The 25,428-nt window shown below is 40.9% G+C and overlaps 1 protein-coding gene and 2 pseudogenes across 1 annotated transcript; all 3 read left to right on the forward strand.

Annotated features, from left to right (window-relative positions):
• Positions 1-340: 340 nt before the first annotated feature.
• On the forward strand, positions 341-1,345 carry LOC114235402 (olfactory receptor 51E2). Its single transcript, XM_028164167.1, has one exon. The coding sequence runs from the start codon at positions 383-385 to the stop codon at positions 1,343-1,345; it is 963 nt and encodes a 320-aa protein (XP_028019968.1). The 5' UTR covers positions 341-382.
• Positions 1,346-14,030: 12,685 nt separating this feature from the next.
• Positions 14,031-15,038, forward strand: LOC103013414 (olfactory receptor 51I2-like; annotated as a pseudogene).
• An 8,817-nt stretch (positions 15,039-23,855) lies between these two features.
• Positions 23,856-24,850, forward strand: LOC103003181 (olfactory receptor 51I2-like; annotated as a pseudogene).
• Positions 24,851-25,428: the final 578 nt, after the last annotated feature.

Raw genomic sequence — 25,428 nt, forward strand, 5'->3', positions numbered from 1 at the left:
AAAAGGGCAGCCCAGTATGCAGACAGTGAAGGTATGGGCCAGGATAAGGAGTCCAGGGAACTTGGGAAAGGATAGATTTTGAGATAAGCATCGTTCTCTCCAGGTTCCCTTTTACAAATGTAAATGGATTTAGAGAGTAGTGATTGATAAATGAATTTGAGCTGTCACTTTCCTCTTTGGCAGGAGGCTTCAAAGAGCGTTCTTATGTGAGAGCCCAAATGACTTGGAGAAGCAGGAAGAGAGAGTAAAGGGGGAGAGCTAAGGTGCATTCAGTTGCCAGGTCTCCAGGGCCAGCCTCTCTGACTGTACTCCTTATCCTAACAGGCTAGCAGGCTGCCAGTGTGACCTCACCTGCTCCAGTGCCCCCTTCTCCGTGCCAGCTATGAGTGCCTGCAACTTCACACATACCACCTTTGTGCTTATTGGTATCCCAGGACTAGAAGAAGCTCATTTCTGGATCGGCTTCCCCCTGCTTTCTATGTATGCCGTGGCAGTGTTTGGAAACTGCATCGTGGTCTTCATCGTAAAGATGGAGCGCAGCCTGCACGTTCCCATGTACCTCTTTCTCTGCATGCTGGCAGCCATCGACCTGGCCTTGTCCACATCCACCATGCCCAAGATCCTAGCCCTCTTCTGGTTTGATTCCCGGGAGATTACCTTTGACGCCTGTGTGACCCAGATGTTCTTTATTCATGCTCTCTCAGCCATTGAGTCCACCATCCTGCTGGCCATGGCTTTTGACCGCTATATAGCCATCTGCCACCCACTGCGCCATGCTGCAGTGCTCAACAATAGAATGACAGCCCGGATTGGCATGGTGGCCGTGGCCCGTGGATCCCTCTTTTTCATCCCACTGCCTCTGCTCATCAAACGGCTAGCCTTCTGCCAGTCTAACGTGCTCTCACATTCCTATTGTGTGCACCAGGATGTAATGAAGTTGGCCTATGCAGACACATTGCCCAATGTGGTCTATGGTCTTACTGCCATTCTGGTGGTCATGGGTGTGGATGCCCTGTTCATCTCTTTGTCCTATTTTCTGATTCTACGAACAGTTCTGCAGCTGCCTTCCAAGTCAGAACGGGCCAAGGCCTTTGGAACCTGTGTGTCACACATTGGTGTGGTGCTGGCCTTCTATGTGCCTCTCATTGGCCTCTCAGTGGTGCACCGCTTTGGAAACAGCCTTGATCCCACTGTGCATGCTCTCATGGGTGATGTCTATCTACTTCTGCCTCCTGTGATCAATCCCATCATTTATGGTGCCAAGACCAAACAGATCAGAACTCGGGTGCTAGCTATGTTTAAGTTCAGTTGTGACAAGGACTTTCAGGCTGTGGGAGGCAGGTGACCCTTACCATGGCACTTTTATCCTTAATGGCTTGATATAATGATTTCCTAATGTTAGCTTAATCCCATTTGCCCATAAACACATCAGTGCTTTTCTCTGGTTGGCTTCCAAACACTTCCTCTGCTTGGGGTGAAAGTGTTGAGGCTACCGTAATTCTTTTCCACAGGTAAAAATACTATTGACATCCTTATTATATATAAAGCTTAAATAATAAAATAAATCAATAGTAAAAGAACATAAAGAAGAGTGACAAAAAGTACAATTGGCTTTGAATCAAGGGAAAAATTGTTCTGACTAGTAATCCAAGAACCCTATAGTAAAACAATAATTACATGACATTTTTGCCTATTAAATTACAGTTTTTATTAATGAAAATTCACAGTGAAAGAGTTTGTGTTGAAACACATATCCTTGAGCATCACAGCTGATGGTGTAATTGGCAAAATATAGCAAAAACTTTTTAAAAGTTACATGCTTTAGGGAATTCCCTGGCGGTCCAGTGGTTAAGACTCTGCGCTTCCACTGCAGGGGGCAGAGGTTCAATCTCTGGTCAGGGAACTAAAGATCCCACATGCCGTGTGGAGTGGTCAATAAATAAATAAATAAATAAATGTTACATGCCTTAATGCTGTAATCTCACTTTTGAAAATTTATTCTAACGAAATATCCCTACCTATGAGGTAGGTACTATTTTTGACCCCCGTTACCGGTGAGAGAAATGAGGTTTACATTAACAAGAAAACTAAGTCACACAGTTTGTGGGTTCTGTGCCATGATCTGAAATTAAATTTCATAACCAAATACAGTTATTTAATGCCCATGCTATATTGCTTCCTGTTTAACATCTGTCATTTATTTCCTCAGCCTGTGTAAATCCTGTCTTCTCTCTGCTGTGCGCCTTATGAGGTGAATGACTGTATCTGTATCGAGAGGTAACCCTGCCCTGTTGTGAGCAACAAATCTAGGTGACTCTTCATGTGACCCTTCACGTTCTACAGCCTGCTTCTTTCCAGATTAAGGGAGAATATATCTTCTCCATCATGTCTCCCTTTTTTTAAGTGTATTCCGTATCTGTCAAACATTTCCAATGTCTGAGTTTCAACTTAGGTATAAGATATTATATATTTTATTTTAAATTTTGCTAAGTGTAATACCTATTTCTTTCATGTTTATAGAATCCCATAAACTCAGATTTGGAGATGTGAGAGGTTCCCTGGTCTTCTTTCCCACAAGTGCAGAAATCTGAATGTATCTTTTCTCAAGATGGGCTATTCCCATTGTATAGTTGAGAAGGTCTGATGAGAAGCTAAAATCTGAAGGCAATCATTGGGCCTATGTGTTCCCTCAGTAGCTTCACTGAACAAATCTTAGGTGGGGGATTAGGGTGGATAAACCATGGTGGAGACTCCAACCTGTGAGCTCTTTCTTAGGAGGAAGGAACCTCGGACTCTTGACCTCTCTCCTGGAGAAGGGTCTTCCTAACATATGTATCTGTGAGCATCCAGTTGTGATTCCCTGCCCAGAGGCAGTAGAATAGGCTCCAAAGTCTTGCAGCTAATCAATGCAAAAAGACCAGGGCTGAGAGAAAGAGACAAAATGGAAGAAATGGATGATTTCCCTAAAGAAACAAAGGGGTGCTCATGCTCTGCAAAAGTGGAGATTCAGGTATTAGGCCTCACCCCAAATAATGAGGTCAGGAGCCTCGTTTTATGAGATTGAACCACCTATGTCTCGCCTCACAACTTCCATCCTCCTTTATTTTCCTGTGCATTACTCTACCTAGAATCATACCCTCCTGGCTATTGCCATATACCTAAGAGGATGACAATTTAATAAAGTATGTATCTCGTGCTCCCAAATTCCTCACTGTTCACTGTAATACAATTTATTCATAGTCTATTGCTGTCTCCCCTACCCCTCCCTCTGCCCTAAGATTTTCACTTTTTTAAAAGTAGTCCAAGAGTTATATTCATAGCAACACTATTCACAATAGCCAAAAATGTGGAAATAACCCAAGTGTTCTTCAACATATGAATGGATAAACAAAATTAGTATATACATACAATGGAATATTATTCAGCCATAAAAAAGAACAAAATAATGATACGTTCTACAACATGGATGAATCCCGAAAACATGATGCTAAGTGAAACAAGCTAGACACAAAATGACAAATATTGTATGATTCCACTTATGTAAGGCACTAAAAATTCATTGAGACAGAAAGTAGAATAGAGGTTACCAGGGGCTAGGGGCAAGGGAGAATGAGGGGTTATTGTTTAATGGGTACTAAGTTTGGGATGATGAAAAAGTTCTAGAAATGGATAGTGGTGATGGTTGCACAACAATGTGAATATACTTAATCTCACTGTATTGTACACCTAAAAAATTTGTTAGAATGGTAAATTTTATGTATGTTTTGCTATGATAAATAATTACCAAAGAAAGAATATAAAACATATCACCATCAATTTAATAACAAGAACATATTGAAATGATTGCATTTTGGCTACACTGGGTTAAAGAAAATATATTATTAAGGTTTTTTTAAAAAGTTTCCCAAAGAGGAAGATACTTAATCCCCATATTGAGAGGAGGGCAGATCCTTGGGCTGAGATTTAGGAGATCAGAACCCCTCTTCTGCCACTAAGCGGTGACCTTGTCTAAATCACATCACATCTCTTTGAACGAAGTTTGTAAACTTGATGATTAAATTAGATAAACTCTAAATCCCATCTCCATCCTAAATATTATGTGCTCTGAACATTAAGAAGCCAGGAACAATTCTAAAGGTCCTGCAAGTCTGAAGCTCTCCAGGGTCTCCTTGGGAACTGCTTTCTGACCCACATAAGAAAACCAGCCCCCTTCCCTGAGGTCACACATGCTATTTACCCAAACACAGTATTTATCAACTTGATCTCCTACTCCCCGATTCTGCCAATTATAGCTCTTTCCAAAAATCAAAACTTCTCTCAGAGACTGATGCTTTTCCACCCAGGAGATATTCACGGGCTCTCTGAAAGGAAGCCCTTCCAACAAAGAGAGCAAACCATTCTGACTCGTCAAGTCAATTCACTCCCTGTGAGGTTCGTTTCCCTCTTCTGTTTATTAGGAGCAATGATAGAATCGACCCCTCAGTGATTTTGTGAGGATTATGTGCAATTATCCATGCACAACGCTTAGTGCAATATTTAATACATAGTATGAACTCAATAAATGCTTATTATTATTATTATCATCATCATCAGGGAGGAGGTGGATAATAATTCCTGCCTCTCAGGGACATTGAGGGGATAGAAATGTGGGTTTCTGCCTTTGGCAAGCAAGACACACAGATTTTTTTTAAACACTCATCTGATCACATTAGCCTGGGAGCTTGGAGTTTAGGACCTGGGCTTTTTTCCTGTCTCTCTCTTACACCAGTACCAGGACTAAGATTGGGAGATGGGATAAAGGAAGGGAGTGCAGTAGATAGGGGAGGTGGGACTTAAATGGGAGTCAAATTGGATTGAAATGACTGATTTTATGCACTACAGGAGGAAGATCAACAGAAAGGCCATAGTTTTCAAAGCTGTCCCTGGAAAATGTGATTGCATCCTACAAGGTGACAAACTAAAGGGGAGTTATGACCATTGCTTATTGCTTGTTCACACAGACCAGGGTCCTGGGAGAGTGTTTGCATTTTGTTTCCCAATGATCTGGAAGGGCTTCCAGGAGGAGGGCCTCTGGGTGCATGGGGAGCTGAGCCAACTCGTAGAGGTAGTTCCAGGCAGCCCCTGCCATGAGAGACCTCTGGGTCTCAGGCAAGTGCTCACTGTAGTGAGAGTATCTTTCCCAGTGAAAAAGGGTCTCCAGGGACTGAGGACCATAAAAGCACTGCCTTGTTCCCAGCCATGTTTATGTTGGCCTGGACAGTGGACAGCACCAGTTTAGGTAGCCAATTCCCCATGAGAGCCAAAGTGTCTGAGGTTGCCCCATAAGCAGGACAGCTCCCATCACTCCCCAGTAATTACATGTAGCCCGCATCTCTGAGCAGCACATCATTTATCTCACACTGGACTGACAAGAAATAAGGACAGAACGTAAGTTTGTTTGTTTGTTTTGGGGGATAGAGATTTCCTCAGGCTTTTTTTATTATTAGAAGAAAAGATTTACTCTCAATACACATTTAGGACCAGAGATTACCAGAATCAACATATCTGAGATTCTTTCCAATAATGATCACCACGAATTCTCCCAACTGGTGCCAGAATTCATGTCCAATGTCTATTTTTTAACGTCATTTAACATTAAACGTTCGAGGATAACTTACAATGTTCTAGGCTCTGTAAAAAAATGAAGAGGATACAAAAATAAACAATAGTGGATATTGTAGTGTATGTCAGATATTATCCAAAGGAAAAGAGATAACAAATGTTGGTAAGGATGTAGAGAAAAAGGAACATTTGTGCACTGTTAGTGGGACTGTAAATTAGTGCAGCCACTATGGAAAACAGTATGGAGATAACTCAAGAAATTAAAAATAAAAATGCCATAAGCAATCATTACCTCAAAGAGATATCTGCACTCCCATATTGATTGTAGCATTATTCACAATAGCCAATGTGTGGAAACAACCTAAGTACCTGTCAGTGGATGACTGGATAGAGAAAATGTGATATACAGGTATATTACATATACATATTATATATATATAATATATGGAATGTTACTCAGCCTTTACAAAGAAGAAAATCCTGACATTTGTGACAAGATGGATGAAACTGGAAGGGATTATGTTAAATGAAATAATTCAGACAGAGATAGACAAATAGGGCATATTATCACTTATATGTGGAATCAAGAAGAAAAAAAGTCAAACTCAAAGAAACAGAGAGTAGAAAGGTGGTTGTCAGAGGCTGGGGTCGGGGAGGTGCAAATAAGGAAACATTGGTAAAAGAATACAAACTCTTAGTTATAAGATGAGTAAGTTCTGAGGATCTAATGTATAACATGATGACTGTAGTTAATAATACTATATTGTATAATTGAAATGTGCTAAGAAAGTATAACTTAAGTGTTCTCAGCCAAAAAAAAAAAATTGATATTTGAGTTAATTTGTTAATTAACTGCATGGTGGGAATCCAATTCTTTCACAATGTATATGTATATATAATCATCACATTGTACATTTTAAATATATTGCAGTTTTATTTGTTAATTATATCTCAATACATTCATAAATTAACTCAAACTCAATCACTGACCTAAATGTAAAATTTTTTAGATGTAAGCATAAATCCATAAAACTCTTAGAAAAACATAAAAGAAAATCTTCAGGATTTAGGGCAAAGCCTTCTTAGTCTTGACACCAAAAACATAATTCATTTAAGGAAAAATTGATAAACTAAGCTTCACTAAAATTAAAAATTGCTGCTATGTCAAAGACTCAGTTAAAAGGCTAAAAAGACACTATACGGAATGTGAGAATATGTATGCAAATTGCATATCCGAAAAAGGCCTAGTATGAAGATTATAAAAAACTCTGAAAATTCAACTAGAAAAAAAACTAATTAAAAATTGGCAAAAAACATAAAGTGATATTTCATGAGAAAAGATACATAGATGCAAATAAACACGTGAAAAGATGTTCAAAGTTATTAGCCAGTAGGAAATGAAAATTAAAACCATGATGAGATATCAATACACGTCTACTAGAATGGCTAACTTTTTTTACAAATATGAAAACATCAAATGCTAGCAAGGATGTGGGGAAATTGGATACTTAATACATTGCTGATGAAATGTGAAATGGTATAGCCAGCCATTCTGAAAAACATTTTGGTAGTTTCTAAAAAAACTAAACATGCAACTGACATATGGCTGAACATTTGCACTCTGGTATTTATCTCAGAGAAATGAATTATTTGCACTGAAAGCTTGTTCACAAATGTTTATAGTAACTTTAAAATAATAGCCAAAAACTGGAAACAACACATATGTTCTTCAGCAGGTGAATGGTTAAACAAATAGTTTAACATGCCCTACAATATTGTTCAGCACTTAAAAGAATAAACTATTGAAGATGATGGAGTAGGAAGAAGACCCTGAGCTTACTTCTTCCCACGGGTAGACCAAAATTACAACTATTTACAGAGCAACTATTTATGAGAATGACCTGAGGACTAGCAGAAAAGATTTTCCACAACTAAAGATATAAAGAAGAAACCGCAATAAGATGGGTAGGAGGGGCAGAGACACAGTGTAGTCAAGACTCACACCCCTGGGAAGACAATGCACAAATAGAAGGATAATCACAATAGCAGAGGTTCTCCCCAAGAAAAAAAATATCCAAGTCCTACATCAAGCTCTCCAGTTCAGGGGTCTTGCATCAGAAAGATGAAACCCTGGAACATCTGGCTTTGAAGGCCAGTGGGATTTGCATATGGAAGAGGTAGAGGGCTGTAGGAAACAGAGACTCTGGTCTTAAAGAGCACACACAAAATCCCCATGCTCTGAGTCCCAGCAGAAATTAAGGAAATAATCCCACTTACAATTACATCAAAAAGAATAAAATAACCTAGGAATAAATCTAACCAAGGAAGTACAGTAACAGACCTTTACTTGGAAAACTATAAGACTGATGAAAGAAATTGAAGATGACAAACAAATGGAGATATATGTGTTCATGAATTGGAAGAATAAATATTGTTAAAATGGCTATACTACCAAAGGCAACCTACAGATTCAACACAATTCCTATCAAAATGCCAGTGACATTTTTCACAGTACTAGAACAAATAATTCTAAAATTTGTATGGAAACATAAGAAAGACCCCCAATAACTAAAAGAATCTTGAGAAAGAAGAACAAAGCTGGAGGTATCAGACGTCCTAATTTCAAACTACACTACAAAGCTACAGTAATCAAAACAGTATGGTACTGGCACAGAAACAGACACATAGATCATAGAACAAAATAGAGAGCCCAGAAATAAACCCACACTTAAATGGGCAATTAATCTATGACAAAGGAGGCAAGACTATACAATGGAGAAAAGACAGCCTCTTCAATAAATGGTGTTGGGAAAACTGGACAACTGTATGCAAAAGAATCATACTGGACTACTTTCTCACACCATATACAAAAATAAACTCAAAATGGATTAAAGACTTAAATGTAAGACCTGAAACTATAAAATGTCTAGAAGAAACATAGGCAGTACACTCTTTGACATAAATCTTAGGAATAATTTTTGGATATGTCTTTTCAGTCAAGAGCAACAAAAGCAAAAATAAACAAATAAAACTACATCAAACTAAAAAGCTTTCCTTTGTACATCAAAGGAAACTATCAACAAACTCAAAAGGCAGCCTACTTAATGGTGAGAAGATATTTGCAAATGATGTAACTGATAATGGGCTAATATCCAAAATATACAAAGAACTCATATACTCAACATAAAAACAAACAAACAAACAAACAACCTTATTAAAAAATGAGCAGAGAACCTGAATAAACAGTTTTCAAAAGAAATACAGATGGTCAACAGACACATGAGAAGATGCTCAACATCATTAATAATCAGGGAAAAGCAAATTGAAACCACAAAGAACTACCACTTAACACCAGTCAGAATGGCTATCAACAAAAACAACAAATAACAACTGTTGACAAAGATGTGTAGAAAAGGGAATCCTCTTACACTGTTGGTGGGAATGTAAATTGGTGCAGCTACTATGGAAAACAGTATGGGAGTTACTCAAAAAATTAAAAATAAAACTACCAAATGATCCAGCAATTCCACTTCTGTGTTTTTATTCTGAAGAAAACAAAAACACTAATTTGAAAAGATGTATGCACCCCTATGTTCATTGCTGCATTATTTACAATAACCAAGACATGGAAGCAGCCTAAGTGTCCATTGATAAATGAATGGATAAAGAAGGTGTGGTATGTATATATATATATATATATATATATATATATATATATATATATACATACCACACCTTCTTTATCCATTTATCCTTCTTTATTGTGTGTGTGTGTGTATATATATATATATATACACACACACAATGGAATATTACTCAGCCATAAAAAAGAATGAAGTCTTGCCATTTGCAATAACATGGGTGGACCTGGAGGATATCATGCTGAGTGAAATAGTCATACAGAAAAAGACAAATACTATATAACTTCACTTATATGTAAAATCTAAAAAACAAAACAAACAAACAGAAACAGTCATAGATACAGAGAACAAACTGGTGCTTGCCAGAGTGGAGAGGCGTGGAGGGATGAGTGAAATAAGTAAGAGAGATTAAGAGGTATAAACGTCTAGTTATAAAATAAATAAGCCATGAGGATGTCATGTACAGCATAGGTTATATAGTCAGTAATACTGCAATAACGTTGTATGGTGACAGATGGTAACTAGATTTATCATGGTGATCATTTTGTAATGTATAAAAATATCAAATCACTATGTCAGACATCTGAAACTAATACAATATTGTAAATCAATTAAGCTTCAATTTTAAAAAGGCATGAACTATTAATACATGGAATAAGCTGGATAAATCTCCAAATAATTATGCTGAGTGGGAAAAAAAATCCCAAAAGATTATATACTGTATCACTTCATTTATAGCTACTTTATTTATTTATTTCTTTATTTTTGGCTGCGTTGGGTCTTCGGTTCGTGCGAGGGCCTTCTCCAGTTACGGCAAGCGGGGGCCACTCTTCATCGCGGTGCAGGGACCGCTCTTCATCGCGGTGCGTGGGCCTTTCACTATCGCGGCCCCTCCCGTTGCGGGGCACAGGCTCCAGACAAGCAGGCTCAGTAGTTGTGGCTCACGGGCCCAGCCGCTCCGCGGCATGTGGGATCCTCCCAGACCAGGGCTCGAACCCATGTCCCCTGCATTAGCAGGCAGACTCTCAACCACTGCGCCACCAGGGAAGCCCCCACTTCATTTATATAACAGTCTTGCATTGACAAAATTATAGAGATAAAAAACACACTAGTGATTGCTAGGGGTTAAAAAGGGGATGGGGAAGGAGGGAAGTGGGAGTGGCCATAAAAGAAAAAAATGAGGGAGCCTTGTGACGATGGAAATTTTAAGTATCATGACTGTAGCAATGTCGATATCCTTATTTTGATATTGTACTATTGTTTTGCAAGATATTAATTTGGGGGGAATTGAGTGAAGGATACATGGGATCTCTGTATTAAGTCTTACAACTGCTTATGAATCTATAACTGCTCAAAAAGATTTTTTAAAAAATCTTAAAGTGTCTCAGGTTCTGCTATGGCATTCAGAATTCTTTGCTGTAAGTGACGGGCAGCCAACAAAGAAGTGGTTAAAAGGATGGAGATGGGGTTGACATGAAACACACACGCTTTAGAATGGTCTCTCTGGCAGGGCGTGGCTGTAGGAGTGGAAGCAGGTAAGAGAGCAGATGGGCTGCGCAAGACTCTTAGAGATGGCACACTTGATGGCCTTTGTTTCTCACTGTGAAGTTGGGAGCAGTAACAAATTAGCTACTGAGAGTAAGATGGCAGGTTGGATAAACAGCTTGAGAAGAATGGTGACAATTTAAATACTGAAAGGAAAATTATGGAGTACTGTTAAAAGTCTCAGCTCAGGTTAATGACCATGACTTTGAATGTAAGATTTCAAAGTTGAGTAATTTTTCCTAAGTTTATTGATCACCTCTGGAGGAGAAAGGGAGACAGACTGGGCCCAGTTCAGGTGGGAGAGTGCAGCCAAAATCAAAGAGGAGAAAAGTCAAATGTGTTCATAGAAAGCAGCTCCAGGTGAATGACTGTAGTCCAAATTGATATAGGAAAAAGCTGAGGTCAGAGCTCTCAAGAAAGTGAGAAAGAAGGGACATAGAACTTGTATGTGGTGAGAAACTGAGCAAGAAACAAAGAACTTGAACCAGTTCTTTCTTTCTTTCTTTCTTTCTTTATGGCTGTGTTGGGTCTTCGCTGCTGTTCGCGGGCTTCTCATTGCGATGGCTTCTCTTGTTGCAGAGCACGGGCTCTAGGCACACGGGCTTCAGTAGCTGTGGCTCGAAGGCTCTAGAGCTCAGGCTCAGTAGTTGTGGCGCACGGGCTTAGTTGCTCCACAGCATGTGGGATCTTCCCAGACCAGGGCTCGAACCTGTGTCCCCTGCACTGGCAGGCGGATTCTTAACCACTGCGTCACCAGGGAAGCACTGAACCGGTTCTTAATGGCTCTGCAGTTCATATACTTTCCACTAAGTTCCCTCCTTTTTTTTTTTTTTTTTTAAAGTTTTTTACTTGATTTTATTTATTTATTTATTTATTTATTTATTTATTTTTGGCTGTGTTGGGTCTTCGGTTCGTGCGAGGGCTTTCTCCAGTTGCGGCAAGCGGGGGCCACTCTTCATCGCGGTGCGGGGACCGCTCTTCATCGCGGTGCGCGGGCCTTTCTCTATCGCGGCCCCTCCCGTCGCGGGGCACAGGCTCCAGACGCGCAGGCTCAGCAATTGTGGCTCACGGGCCCAGCTGCTCCGTGGCATGTGGGATCTTCCCAGACCAGGGCTCGAACCCGTGTCCCCTGCATTAGCAGGCAGATTCTCAACCACTGCGCCACCAGGGAAGCCCCTTCCCTCCTTTTTGAACCTGTTGGATTCAGCAGTTCAGCCCCAGGATAGGAGTGTGGGCAGAGTCTGTGCTAGCCCCAGTCTGGAGCTACAAGCCTAGAGTCATGGAGTCTGTCCCAGAATGAGACCTGAGAGTTTAGAACAGGGTCTGTGGGCCTTTCAGAAGTCTGCCCTCTCCCCACTTGCTCTAGGAAGCCTTCCCTGATTCCCTCTGCCTGGGTTAGGCCAACACTACTAGGCTCCCAACACATCACTCCATAGCCCCCACCCTCTACAAAAACTGGCTGCTCCTGCCAGATTCATCCTGGGGCCTGGCTAAGACGAGGCTGTCTTCAGGAATATTGTCTTGGAAGGGTTTCAAATGCAAACGGGCTGTTAAAGCTGATAGTCTTTGAAGATCATTTAAACTTGGTGGGGTATTGTAGAATCTATGAGTCTGTCTCATTTTCCCCCTTATTGTTTGGTTCCTCCAACCACTTCCTGGTTCCAAAAGCTAGCCCCAACTTGTTCACTCTTCAGGGACCTGAGTGGAGTGACTCCTCTGAGGCTCAAGCCTGGCCTTCCCTGGAGATAGGCACCGCAGCTAAACATCTCAAAGACATCCTGGGTTCTTGCAGGATGCGGAGTGGCAGAACAGCTGGGGACAACAGCCAGGTTGAGTAACCTGGGCCCTCAACACACCCTCTTCTCCACTTCCAGGATGGGTGGCCACCAGCACCTCACCCTCCACCATCTAGGGGGAGGTAACAGTGGGAAAGGTCTGGAAGTCAGGCAGAAGAAAGAGAAATAACCAGTCTTGAACAATAGGAGACAGTAGTGCCATCTTGAGAAGAGGCTCTCAAAGAGGCTACCTTACTGAGGGTCAGGAAGCTTACAACTCAGAGAAGAAGTGGAATCCAAGTCCACATTTCCAGGGAGAGCTGTCCCTCATAGTCTCTGCAGAGAGGGAGTAGATGAGGGGAAGTGTCAAGTTCTCTCGGCATCTGATATTCATTTTCCTTATTTATTATCAACCCATTTTATACTCTAATATCAAAAAAATTAATTTGGTTCATGATTTCTTTTTTTTTCTTTTCTTTTTTTCATGATTTCTTTATTTCAAAAACTTTTATAAAGAATTTTCCTCTCTCTTTTGAATAATTCCTTATCTCAAAGAGTATTTTTACATATCTTTAACTTGTCTTATCCCTTATAATTGTTTACAAAATATGTCTGCAGAAGTTCTGTGTTGGAACTTCTCTGTTTGTTATTTGTTTTTGAATGGAGTGAGTTCCATCAGGTTTGGATATGTGCTTAGAAATAGTGTCTGAGAGAGAAGGGATGGAGGACTCCAGAACTACACTGTCAGCAACTTTACTTCACTGTATTTTCTTTAAAAGGCTTCAACCAGAATATGCACAATCCTCTGCTCCAGAGGCACAATGCTTGTCACCTTCTTAAAATAAAGAAAAAAAGAGAGGTCAGTCCTACTTTCAGAGTGAGTTGATTATGTTGGCTAGATATGACTGTAGACCCCAGGATTCAGACTAAAGCCCCTTGTAGTTCTCTGACCTATTTTTGGTGGATTTTTCATCTCTGCTAAAAGATATTTGTGAAGCTGTTTCCCTTACATTCTTTTATTAACCTACCTTTAAAGAGTTTTTTGTTTGCTTATTTACTTGTTTTGTTTTGTATCGAGATTTAAAGGAAAATCCAAGAAAAACAGTTATAATAAGCCCATGCTGTCAACCTTTCAGGCTTCCACAGTATGTTTGCAATTTATTTCCATGAGGCCACTGCTTCTTGTTTAAAAATAGAGTGTTTTTTATTAGACTCTTTACGATCATCTCACATTTTTAAAGAAAGCACTGCTTTCTTCAATATGTGAAGAGATCAGCATTTCACATATGAAATGCTACTTTTGTAGTCAGTGGGTTTAAATTATACTTATTCTCTAGTTTTCTTTTAGATGGAGTACATTTTTCAATCTCTTTCACATTTCATATTTGCTGTTGTGTGTGAACCCATGTCACCTAATATCAGAGCTGGTGTTTTTCCAATGTTTTTGTCTTGTCTTATTTTTCTGCCCAGATAGAAGAGGTCCCCTCTTTCTGAAGAACTCATCTGTGCCCCAAGGATGCTCCCTTCCCAGTCCTTTGCCAACATCTCCTTCTTCCAGCCACCTGCTTTCCTAATGATTGGCATTAGGGCTGGAGGCCATTCACGGCTGGAACTCCATCCCCTTCTCCCCCATGTACACTGCGGCCCTCACTGGAAACTAGCTGATCCTCTCGGCTGTGAGGAGGACCCCCAGCCTGTACCAGCACATGTACTACTTCCTGTCCTTGCTGGCCCTCATCGGTGTGGGCCTCACCTTGTCCACAATGCCCACCACGCTGGCTGGGCTCTGGTTTGACCATCGGCTCATCAGCTTCAATGCCTGTCTGGGCCAGATGTTCTTCTTCCACTTCTTCTCTGGGGTGGAGTCCTCAGTGCTCCTGGCCATGTCTTTTGACTGCTTTGTGGCCATCTCCAACCCCCTGTGCTATGCAGCTGTCCTCACAAACAATGTCATCATCAGGATTGGGTTGGCCATTCTGGCCTGTGCTACCCTGTCTCTCTTCCCAGTGCCATTCCTACTTAAATGTCTGAACTTCTGCCCTAATAAGACCCTCTTATCCCATTCATTCTGTTTCCATCCTGATGTGATGAGAAGAACCTGTGCTGAAATCACCGTAAACATCCTCTATGGGTTCTATGTGGTACTGTCCCCTGGGGGCATAGATTCCCTGCTCATTGTCCTGTCCTACACTCTCATCCTGCCCACGGTCCTGGGGCTGGCCTCTCCCAGGGAGCGCATCGGGCCCTCAACACCTGTGTCTCCCATATCCTGGCCGTCATCGTCTTCTTTATTCCAGGTATCACCATGTCCATGATCCACCATTTGGGGAGGCACCTGCCCCCCATTGTACGTGCCTTTGTTGCTTATGTGTACCTGTTGGTGCCCCCTGTGCTCAACCCCATCATCTACAGTGTCAAGTCCAAGCCCATCAGGGAGGCCATGCTCAGGGTCCTGAGGGGGAAAGGTCAAAGTTGATGATGCAGGATGCCTGCAGGATTGGGGCCCTGAAAAGAGTTTGGTAAACCAAAAAAATAAACTTCTGGATAGATCAAGTGCCACCCATAGCTTCGTTTTGGGCATCTGGGAAAAAAGGTGATAGATAATTATGAGAGACTTTCATTTATTTATTTCACATATATTTTCTCAATGCTAACTTTTTTCAGGTCCTATGCTAAGTACCAGGAACACAGAAATGATTTATAAATGGTCTTGCCTTTCAAACATCTCACCTTTGAATATATATGAAAAATACCCAAGGGGGACTTCCCTGGTGGCACAGCGGTTAAGAATCTGCCTGCCAATACAGGGGACATGGGTTCAATCCCTGGTCCAGGAAGATCCCACATGCCGCAGAGCAACTAAGCCTGTGCACCACAACTACTGAGCCTGCACTCTAGAGCACACAACTACTGAGCCTGCATTCTAGAGCCCGCGAGCCACAATACTGAGCCCATGTGCCACAGCTACTGAAGCCCGCACGCCTAGAGCCTGTGCTCCGCAACAAGAGAAGCCACCGCAATGAGAAGCCCGTGCACCGCAATGAAGAGTAGCCTCCGCTCACCACAACTAGAGAAAGCCTGCAGGCAGCAACGAAGACCCAATGCAACCAAAAAAAAAAAAAAAAAAAAACCCAAATAGGAAAGTGTTTAATACAGTATAATAAGCTCATTGTTAAAGGTTTGTGCAGAATTCTGGGTAAGCAGAGGAGCAAGTTATTTACCTCAGTGTGCTTTGGCTTTCTCTACAATGGGAATATTATAGTGTCTATCTTATAATGTTGTTATAAGGCTCAAAGTATGGAAAGTAATGTACAATGTATAGTAAATACCAATAAAAGTTTTCTCTTGTTATTGTATTAATCACTCATTTATTCATCAGAACCAATGTTTGATCTCTGGCTAATTTCTGAGACCTCAGAAATGAACCAGACTCAAAGTTTTGCCTTTGAGAACCTCATAGACTATTTGAGTAGAGAGAAAAATAAGTAGGCAACTATGATGACAAGTAATAAGTTATTGATGCAGGGTAAGCACAGGGATGTGTAAGAAAAAAAAAAACAGTAGAACTGTCCAGTTTATGAGTTTTCTGGAGGCTCTGCCTGGGTTAGATCCTTTGAAAAATAGAGTATATTATGCAGATGCGGGAATACGGAGTAGTTTGGGGCAAGTGGAGAAAGAGTAGGAGAGAATACTGCAAATGGAGGAAACAGTAAGTTTGCTTTCTTGGAAGAACAAATGGTTTAGTGTGGTTAGAGAAGAGAAGTGGCAAAAGATGAGGCTGGAGTAGAAGACAGGGCTCAAGCAAGCAGAACTGTTAAAAATATAGTATATGCAAAGGGAGTTGGGTCTCTTCCTGGGTACAAGTATGGTGCTGCTTCCAGTGGGTCATGTTCCACTCTAAAGAGCAAATGGGATTTTGAAGTGAGATCTTAAAGGGATCTTTGTACGTTTATACAGCACTTACTATCTTCTACTTTATATTCTAGTGATAATGAAATTACAGTGACTCCCATATCAAGGATTTTTTTTTTCTTATTTGTCTCCTAGAAGTACAGGCCCAGAAGAGAATTTGTGTGTGGTGATGATTTGCCAAAGTGAATTTTCCAAAGACTAAGAGGGCAGAACCACACCCAGAAGAGAACTCAGTATTCTAGGTCTGCTGAAACTTTAGAGTTTTTTATTAAGTTGAAATAGGCTGTGAACAGATGGAAAGAATATTAGACTAGACATCAGAAGACTTAGATTCTAGTACCGACCTTGATATTATTTTCTTCCCTGTGTTCTTTTGAAAAACACTTTCTCAAGTCAGAGTATTAGTTTCTGCATTTGAAATATGGGGATAATAATACTTCCTTCATTCCACCACAAGAGGGATAAGATAGTAAAATGAGGAAAAGAAATAACAAGGTTCTTGAAATCCAAAATAAACTAAAGTACATTTCTTTAAGCAAATATAGTTCCTAAAGTTTCATTTCTTCCCCTATTTGTTATAGTTTGTGATGAAATGTAAAGAAAGTATCCCCATGACCATTGGTCAAAGTTTGGGAGACTACTCTTAGACAGAGGAAATCAAGGTGGAGATAAGAAGAGGAAAATTGAGAAGTTAAATGGCACGCAGTTTGGAAAATGTCTTCTTCCTAAAGTCTAAAACTCTTAGGACTGTATGTAAGACTCTTAGGTTGATTTCTCCCAGAAGCAAATTTTGAGACAAGACTTAATTACAAGTAGTTTATTCGAGAGGTTTTTCCAGGAAGTATTGTTAAAATAGAGAGAGAGGGAAGTAAGAAAACCAGTAAGGGTGAGTGATTGAACGTGTTACCTGTGTGAATAAATGGAGTGAAAACTCAAGGAGTAATTTGGAAACACAGTGTAGAATATGCTTCAGAGTTATCACCACTGTGGAGCCAGGAAGGTGAGATATTTACTCTCCCATTTGTCATTGGCTGAGAGCTGCTTCCTAGCACTTCATGTCTGCCCCTGTGTGACGGAAAGAAACCCTCCAAGAGGGGACTCATAATTGGGATGCAGGAGGATGCTGTCGGGATAGAAAAGGGAGTGCTGAGGGTTATGGGAGGGGTACTCGGTGTACACCACACTCTTCACCTGGCATGACTCTGATCACAGCTTTACACTAAGTTAACTGCATCCATCACTCATCCTTCATGGTGGTGGCAATTTCAGAAAGAAAAAGAAAGGAAAAAGATTTACAACTAAATGTATAGAGGAACAATCTAGAGGTCCCATTACTCTGACTGGTCCTAAGGTAAAATTAACATTCATAATTTCCCTCCTTTACCACCCATTCTAGATTCCACCCTTTCATGGTCAGACTTCTGCAGGTTCAGGCTACTTACCCAACAGCAAGCAACCCAGACCTTTTCCTTAAGGAAGGCGCCACCTTTATAAGCAATTTATTTGTGTTGGTCTCTAATGTTAACAAGTCAGACATTCAGCAGTGGCAGTAACTAGATTTGCCTTGGGGAAAGTGAGTTTATTTCATTGGACTGTTGCTTTCCTCCATCTCTGTCACCCTGGTCACTCAGTTCAAGGGCCCATCATGCAGGCACTGGGGTGAGGAGGGACAGAAGCTTGTTGGGCACTGGATGTGTCATCCCGTCATCCTGTTTACCTGGTTGTTCAGTGCTTCCTTTAGGATGGAGACTCTCTGGTGAGCATTAATGTGAGACAGAGATTTTCACATTTTAGTTACATTCTCATATAGCCATTCACATATCTTCCCCAGACTTTTTTGTTTTCAGTCTTCCAATATTTCTTCTTCCAGGCCTCCTCACTATTCTTCAGGACCACCTCTGAATAAAACTGTAGTAAGGCAGCATTATTTGTTTTACTTCTACCTACATATTAAGCCACTCCAACCGTGAATCAGGCCCAGCTTACTTCCTCCTCCATCAGTTAGACATAGGGAAATCCCCATGAGACTGTAGGTACAGCTGAGGAAGAGGCATTGATGCAAAAGAGACACGTGACAGGAAGTCTAGGCCACCTGTTTATGTAACTCACTTGTGCCTGCTAAACTTGTACCAGTATAATTCATAGTACTGTCTGTACTCACCCTTATGACATGGGTAGGCCTGACAATAGCCATATAAAATAGGCAATTTTAGTCACATAGTCACTTGATGTCCCATGATCAAGTGTTTAATTCCTATTAGGGTCCAGTAACATTCCTATCCCTGTCTTTTGAACAGAGAGGACTCTGCTGGAGACAGCGCGGCCTTGCTCCAGAATCCTAGGAGTCTGTGCTGCACCTCTCCTATTAGGGCTTTATGGAGACTTCACACATATTTATCTACCGCAGATACAACAGGCATCATGGTTTTACCAAGTTATATGGCCCAAGTGACATAGATTCTTGCATCACAGATTCAACCTGCTGCAAAGCCCTCTCTTGTTCTAGGCCCTCTCAAAACTGACAGCCTGCTACACACCTGTTGAATTATTCCTAAGTGTATATGTGCCCTCTCTAAAATCCAAGGAAGACTAACAGGTGCTGTGCCTCTTTGCTGACAGTAGGAAGGACAAGGTGCAATAACATGCCCTTTACCTTGGAGAAGGTATGCTGACAGGACACAGAACACTAAACCTATAAGAACTTCACTGATGTGTCAAGTGGCCTAATATTTGAGGACTTTACCTCCCACTCTGTGATGCACATATGTCTTACCAGGGTATTCAGAGTACTTACCACTTCCTGGTTTCCAAAACCTTGGTTAGTTATCTCAATATCCATGTCCAAACATCATGTTCCTTCAGTTCTTGAAAGCCTTTTTGGTGAAAAGCATCTTTCCTTCTGTGACATAGGCATTGCTTCTTTTCTCATCACCTACTGAGAGTTCCATCTAGTTATTAGTCACAAGTAGTCTCACCCCCATGTTGGCTAACTCTGCCTCTTTCCAGCAAATAGAAAGATACTCTTTTTAAAAATGAGGTGAACAGTATAGATGGGTCACTGAAGCATGTCAGTGAACCTTTTGAAAGCATGTCTTAGAGAGGGCTGGGCTAGATAACCAAAGAGTCTCTACATTCCAGAGAGTTCTGATGGCTTATGTCTCTAATCTCCCTGGGTTTTCCTTTCTCCTGAGAGCTCCCTTCAGCCTCCTCCATCTTCCTAACCCTCTCATCACATGTTCCCATCCCAGGGGTGAAACTCAACAGAGAGTAATTTCTCTGTGACACAAAGCCTGATGTCCCTGGAGATGGGCTGCATTTCCCTGCAGCAGCATAAAAGGGGAGTGTCTTGGCTGCAGGGCCTTCCTGGGCTTCTATAGGATATGGTACAACAAAACAGCCTGGGGAAGCAGCCAGGGTGAGTAGCCAGGGCTGAGACTCAGACCCTTCTCTACGCCCAGAGTCCTGGGGGGCACCTCTTTTACCTCCTCCTCTCCTCCTCCAAAATAAGAGTCAAATAGAAATAAATGACAGAAGGCAGAGGTAGCAGAGAAATATGGAGACAGGAGGTATTGAGTATCCTCAGTGGTAGTTTCATATTCTGCATAAGGGGGAGATCAAGGAGAATCTCTTGCTGAGGCTTCTGATTAGCTCAGAGAAGGACTCAGAGTCCCAGACTCTATTTCTAAGAATGACGCCTATATTGATGATCTGAATTGGTAATGGTTAAGGATACAAAATCTCTTCTGGGCTGCCATTCTAGAAAAATAGAAATGTTCATGCTTGGCAATACACAAGCATAGTCTGCAAATCGCTCTAGTAAAATTTTCATTCATTCATTCATCAAAACAACCAAATTCCCAAGATATACCATACATTGTGCTGAATGGAGCCTTATCAATATAAATCAGAATTACTGTTCTTGGGAAGGAGAGAGAAATCAGAAATTACCATGTAAATGACTGAATGATTGAATGGGGTTCCTAAGAGACATGAATGAACAAACAGCAGGGAAGAAAAAAATGGTTGGGCATGGGGGAGGGTTGTTTAGGAAAAACAAAAGGTTAGGAGCAAGAAAACCTTAGGGGAAGGGTATTTAGAGGAGGGAAAAAAAACAGAATAAAGTAAAGAGGTGGGAAAGTAAAAAATAACTCTATTTCAGGAACACTGGATCTTGCAATCATAGAATGCCAGAATTAGAAAGACGGATAATCTAGTCCAGTTCCCTTTTACAGATGAGGAAATTGAGCGCCATAAGGAGAAACTGACAAATTTTTAGTAAGCCTGGCACCAGGGTGCAATCTGTGACAAAGAGATTTGGAAGAACAAGGTATTTTGTGGCAAACAGAACCAAGATTAGATCATTTTACGCTCTCTCCTCACTAGACACTTGACTTCTCCAAGCCTCAGTGTATTCACTGATATACATGGAGAAAGATCTATCTCACGATGTTGTTTCAGAGTTGAGGGAATTCATTGTTCATCAAAACTTGACTAATTTCTAATATGTGTCTTATATAACCAGCACAACTCAATGATACAGTGGCATAGCTGGGTCCAGAAATCTCTTCTCTAATTCTCTACATTAAAATAAGTTGAAATGCATCATATCTGTTTCATGCTGTATGATAGTTTTACTCCAGCAATTACAAACCATGGAGAGAAAACCAAGGGTCTCTGCCCTTGCAGTTGCCCCAGAGATGCTAGAGCCTTGAAGGAATGTACATCCAAGTGACAGTACAGAGCTTCAGCTGAATGTGCTGATGGACTGGCCTAGAGAATGATTAAGAAGTTCAGTGGAGCAGGGATATGCCAATCTCAATGTGGTGCCTTAGGAAAACTGAGCTGATTAAAGCAGTTCGAGAAATCTGCAAGAGGAGGGAAGTGGTGGTGTATGTAGAGAGAAATGATACCAGCCAAGCAGCCACCCTAAGAAACCATAAGAGAAATGATGAGATTATGAACAATTGAATTAGGGGCTGAAAAATGGGAAGGAGAGCACAGATGTAAGGCATATTGGGTAGATAGAATGAGTTGATGAAAAGACATCCATTAGCTTTAATTCTATGCAGATCATCCAATGGTAAGATTGTAAGTACACATATGTCTGTGAGAGCCCCCATCACACTTCTCAAAGCAGAGTATGGATAGACCCAAATACTTGAGATTCATTGTTGACCTGTTATGAATTCATTTTTTTAGACATTTCACCAAACACTTCATTGGAAATTTCTTCTATGGCCAGTCATCCATAAATCAAATATGTTTCTGATTCTATGATGCATTAGTGTCTGGGATAAGACCTTAACCACACTCCTCTTCAAAATCAACCACTGATTCTACTATCTGGAGGATAAGGAAACACAAATTTTCTTTTACTTCCTCTCCTTTCATGAGTTTGTAGATTTGATTATTGGTTCTGTCATTTATTTATTCAAACAAGCAAATATTTGAGAATCTGCTCTGTTCCAGGCACTGCACTATACAAGAGCTATCCATCAGCAAATAAAACCATATGGCTGCTGTATTCATGGCCCATACAGTCTAGCAAGAGAGAACAAAAGATTTCAAGGAAAGAAGCAATCATAAAATTATAAAATATGTAGAATGGTATAAAGGAAACTAAGAACGTGTGGGGTGAGGATAATGGGTAGGGTATGTGGCTCTGGGCACCTACTTAGTGAGGGTCATCCCAAATGGTCTCTGAGAAAATGATATTTAAGATCTAAAGACTGAGGAGCCAGCCATGAGAAAACCAAAGAGAGGGATATTGGATGAACAGGAAAGCCCCAAAGAGAAGAAGTAACTTGGCCTTTTTAATAAACTGAAATAAGGTCAGTGTGGTTAAAGAATACTGAACAAGCGGTAGTCCATTATGTGATAAGGGTGGAGAGTTAGGCAGATACAAGATGATAGAGGTTGGGAGGGATAAACTGGGAGATTGGCACTGACATATACACACTACTGTATATAAAATAGATAACTAGTAAGAACCCTAATAGCACAGGGAACTCTACTCAATACTCTGTAATAGCCTATATGGGAAAAGAATCCAAAAAAAAAAAAAAAGAGTGGATATATGTATATGTATAACTGACTCACTTTGCTGTACACCTGAAACTAACACAACATTGTAAATCGACTATACTCCAATAAAATTTTTTTTCAAAAATGATGGGTCAATATCATCATATGTCGTCATATCACAAGCGTTTTATCAGAGTGCACTGGGGAATGATTGAAGGGTTTTAAGCAGGGGAGTAAAGTAAACCAGTCTCTTCCCTGAACCTCAGTTACATCGTCCCTAAAGTAGGGATAGTAATCCCTTCGGGGTCTACATCACAGGATAATCGTGAAGATTAAAGCAATAATATACAGTGAAAGATTTAGAGAAATACAACATGTTAGACAATAACAACAAAAATCATGTCTGTGGTGCTTTGCACTAAAGACAATTTTTCACATACTTTGTCTCATTTAAAGAAGAGGTCACAGAAAAGAATATTGGATTTGGAATGAGAGAGACTCAGATTCAATATCCAGGACTACAATATATGAGCTGTTCATTCAGAAGTCAGCCACTAGAGCTGAGTCTCAGTTTCCTCATCTGTATAATAGGAGGGGGAAGACGGCCTTGTCCAAAGTCTCTGTTGATTCTGAGATGGAGAAATTCAGTCAAAAATGCTTAAGTGGAAAGCAATCAATTTATTATACTCAAAAATGTATCATACAAAAGTCAAGAGCAAGAAAAACATGTGACCTTAGGAAGACCTGGTTTCAGGAAGTGCAAAGCCATCTCCATGGGGGAAAAAAAGGAGCTTCTCACTCTTTCAGACACTCTCTCTATGGGACTACAGGAACTCTCATCTTTGCCTCTTTCTGCATATCTGGTTCAATTATCCTTATCTCTCTCCAAACAGATATTCTCCTTTTCTCCCTATGCAAATGGAAATAACACATCCTCAATTTGGTCAACAAGTAGACAATGACCAGTTTCTCTGAACTCTAATCACTGTTTCCTGCAGAGAAATTTCATTTCATCAGCTCATACCAGAGCTCAATGTTAAGGATGATGAACTTTTGCAAGATAGATAAGATTATGTAATAGTGACATGACTCTTAGGGTCCAATACTGTGGATGAGAGGGAACAGCCTTAAAAAGAAATTTATGATTTTTATAATAAAATGAGAAAATCTAGGCAAATGCATTAGCATAGTATATGGAATATAATATAATAGGGAGTCAGTGAAGATTTAAATTGTTATCATTATTAGGTTTTAAACATATTGGTGAATGGTACAACCAGTTATGGAATTGATTTTTAGAATTTGGATTCAATACTAGATTTTTCTTTCCTATCATCCTGGATCCTCTAAGTGTCTGCCCAGATTAAAGAGATCACATCTTTCTGGAGACCTCATCTCTCCCACAGGTATGCCCCCTTCCTGGTCCTTTGCCAACATCTCCTTCTTCCAGCCGCCTGCTTTCCTGATGATTGGCATCCCAGGGCTGGAGGCTGTGCATGGCTGGATCTCCATCCCCTTCTCCTCCATGTACACTGCAGCCCAGCCCTCACTGGAAACTGCCTGATCCTCTTGGCTGTGAGGAGGACCCCCAACCTGCACCAGCCCATGTACTACTTCCTGTCCATACTGGTGGTCACCGATGTGGGCCTCACCTTGTCCACAATGCCCACCACCTTGGCTGTGCTCTCGTTTGACCATTAGCTCATTGGCTTCAATGCCTGCTTGGTCCAAATGTTCTTCCTCCACTCTTTCTCCATGGTGGAATGAGGACTGGCCAGTGCTCCTGGCCATGTCATTTGACCACTTTGTGGCCATCTCCAACCCCCTGCGATATGCAACTGTCCTCACAAACAATGTTATCTTCAGGATGGGGCTGGCCATTGTGACCCGTGCTACCTTGTGCAAAACTTCTGCCCTGGCCATAACGTCCTGTCTCACTCATTCTTTTTCCAGCCTGATGTGATGAGAAGAGCCTGCGATGAGATAACCATCAATATATGCTATGGGTTCTGCGTGGTACTGTTTACTGGGGGCATAGATTCCCTGCTCATTGTCCTGTCCTACACTCTCATCCTGCACACGGTCCTGGGGCTGGCCTCTCCCAGGGAGCGCATCCAGGCCCTCAACACTTGTGTCTCCCATATCCTGGCCGTCATCATCTTCTTTATTCCAGGTATCACCATGTCCATGATCCACTGTTTTGAGAGGCACCTGCCCCCCATTGTACATGCCCTTATTGCCTATGTGTACCTGCTGGTGCCCCCTGTGCTCAACCCCATCATCTACAGTGTCAAGTCCAAGCCCATCAGGGAGGCCATGCTCAGGGTCCTGAGGGGGAAAGACCAAGGCTGAGGTAATTATGAAATATCGCAGGGTCTGGGTACCATAAAAGACACTTTCTATAGCCTCATAGGAACTTGCTACCCTCAGCAAACACTGAAAATTCCTAGTCTATGCTAATACAGTGGGAAGACCATCAGGCTTCTTCATGATACAAATGGATGTTCACCATTTACTCTGTACTAGAAGCAGTGCTGAGGATTAAAGACTGAGAAATATATTAAATATGGTCATTTCTTTATAGAAACTCACAATCTTGTGCCAGGATAAAGGCATGTAAATACACAATTAGACTGTAGACTTATACATACCATAATAAAGTTCAGTGCAAGAGATTACTAGGGACTGCAAATCCATTCTTGCCAGAACTGTCCTGGGAAGATCGGACAAACCTCTACAAAGGGGAGAATGTTTTTATTTCATCTTGAAAAAATATATAGGGTTTTTCTAGGCAAATTATGAATTAAGAAAGAGAAAAATCTAGGGAACAAACACATGAAAAAGGCATTTTTAATTTTTTCATACAGTTTTATTGAACAAGTGAATAAATAAATGTGTTGATCATGTGATATGGTACTACCCACCTCAGC

This window comes from Balaenoptera acutorostrata, chromosome 9 (assembly GCF_949987535.1).
Source record: "Balaenoptera acutorostrata chromosome 9, mBalAcu1.1, whole genome shotgun sequence".
NCBI lineage: Eukaryota > Metazoa > Chordata > Mammalia > Artiodactyla > Balaenopteridae > Balaenoptera > Balaenoptera acutorostrata.

Coding starts and splice junctions, on each gene's coding strand:
- LOC114235402 (XM_028164167.1), top strand. CDS start 383: ATGAGTGCCTGCAACTTCACACATACCACCTTTGTGCTTATTGGTATC.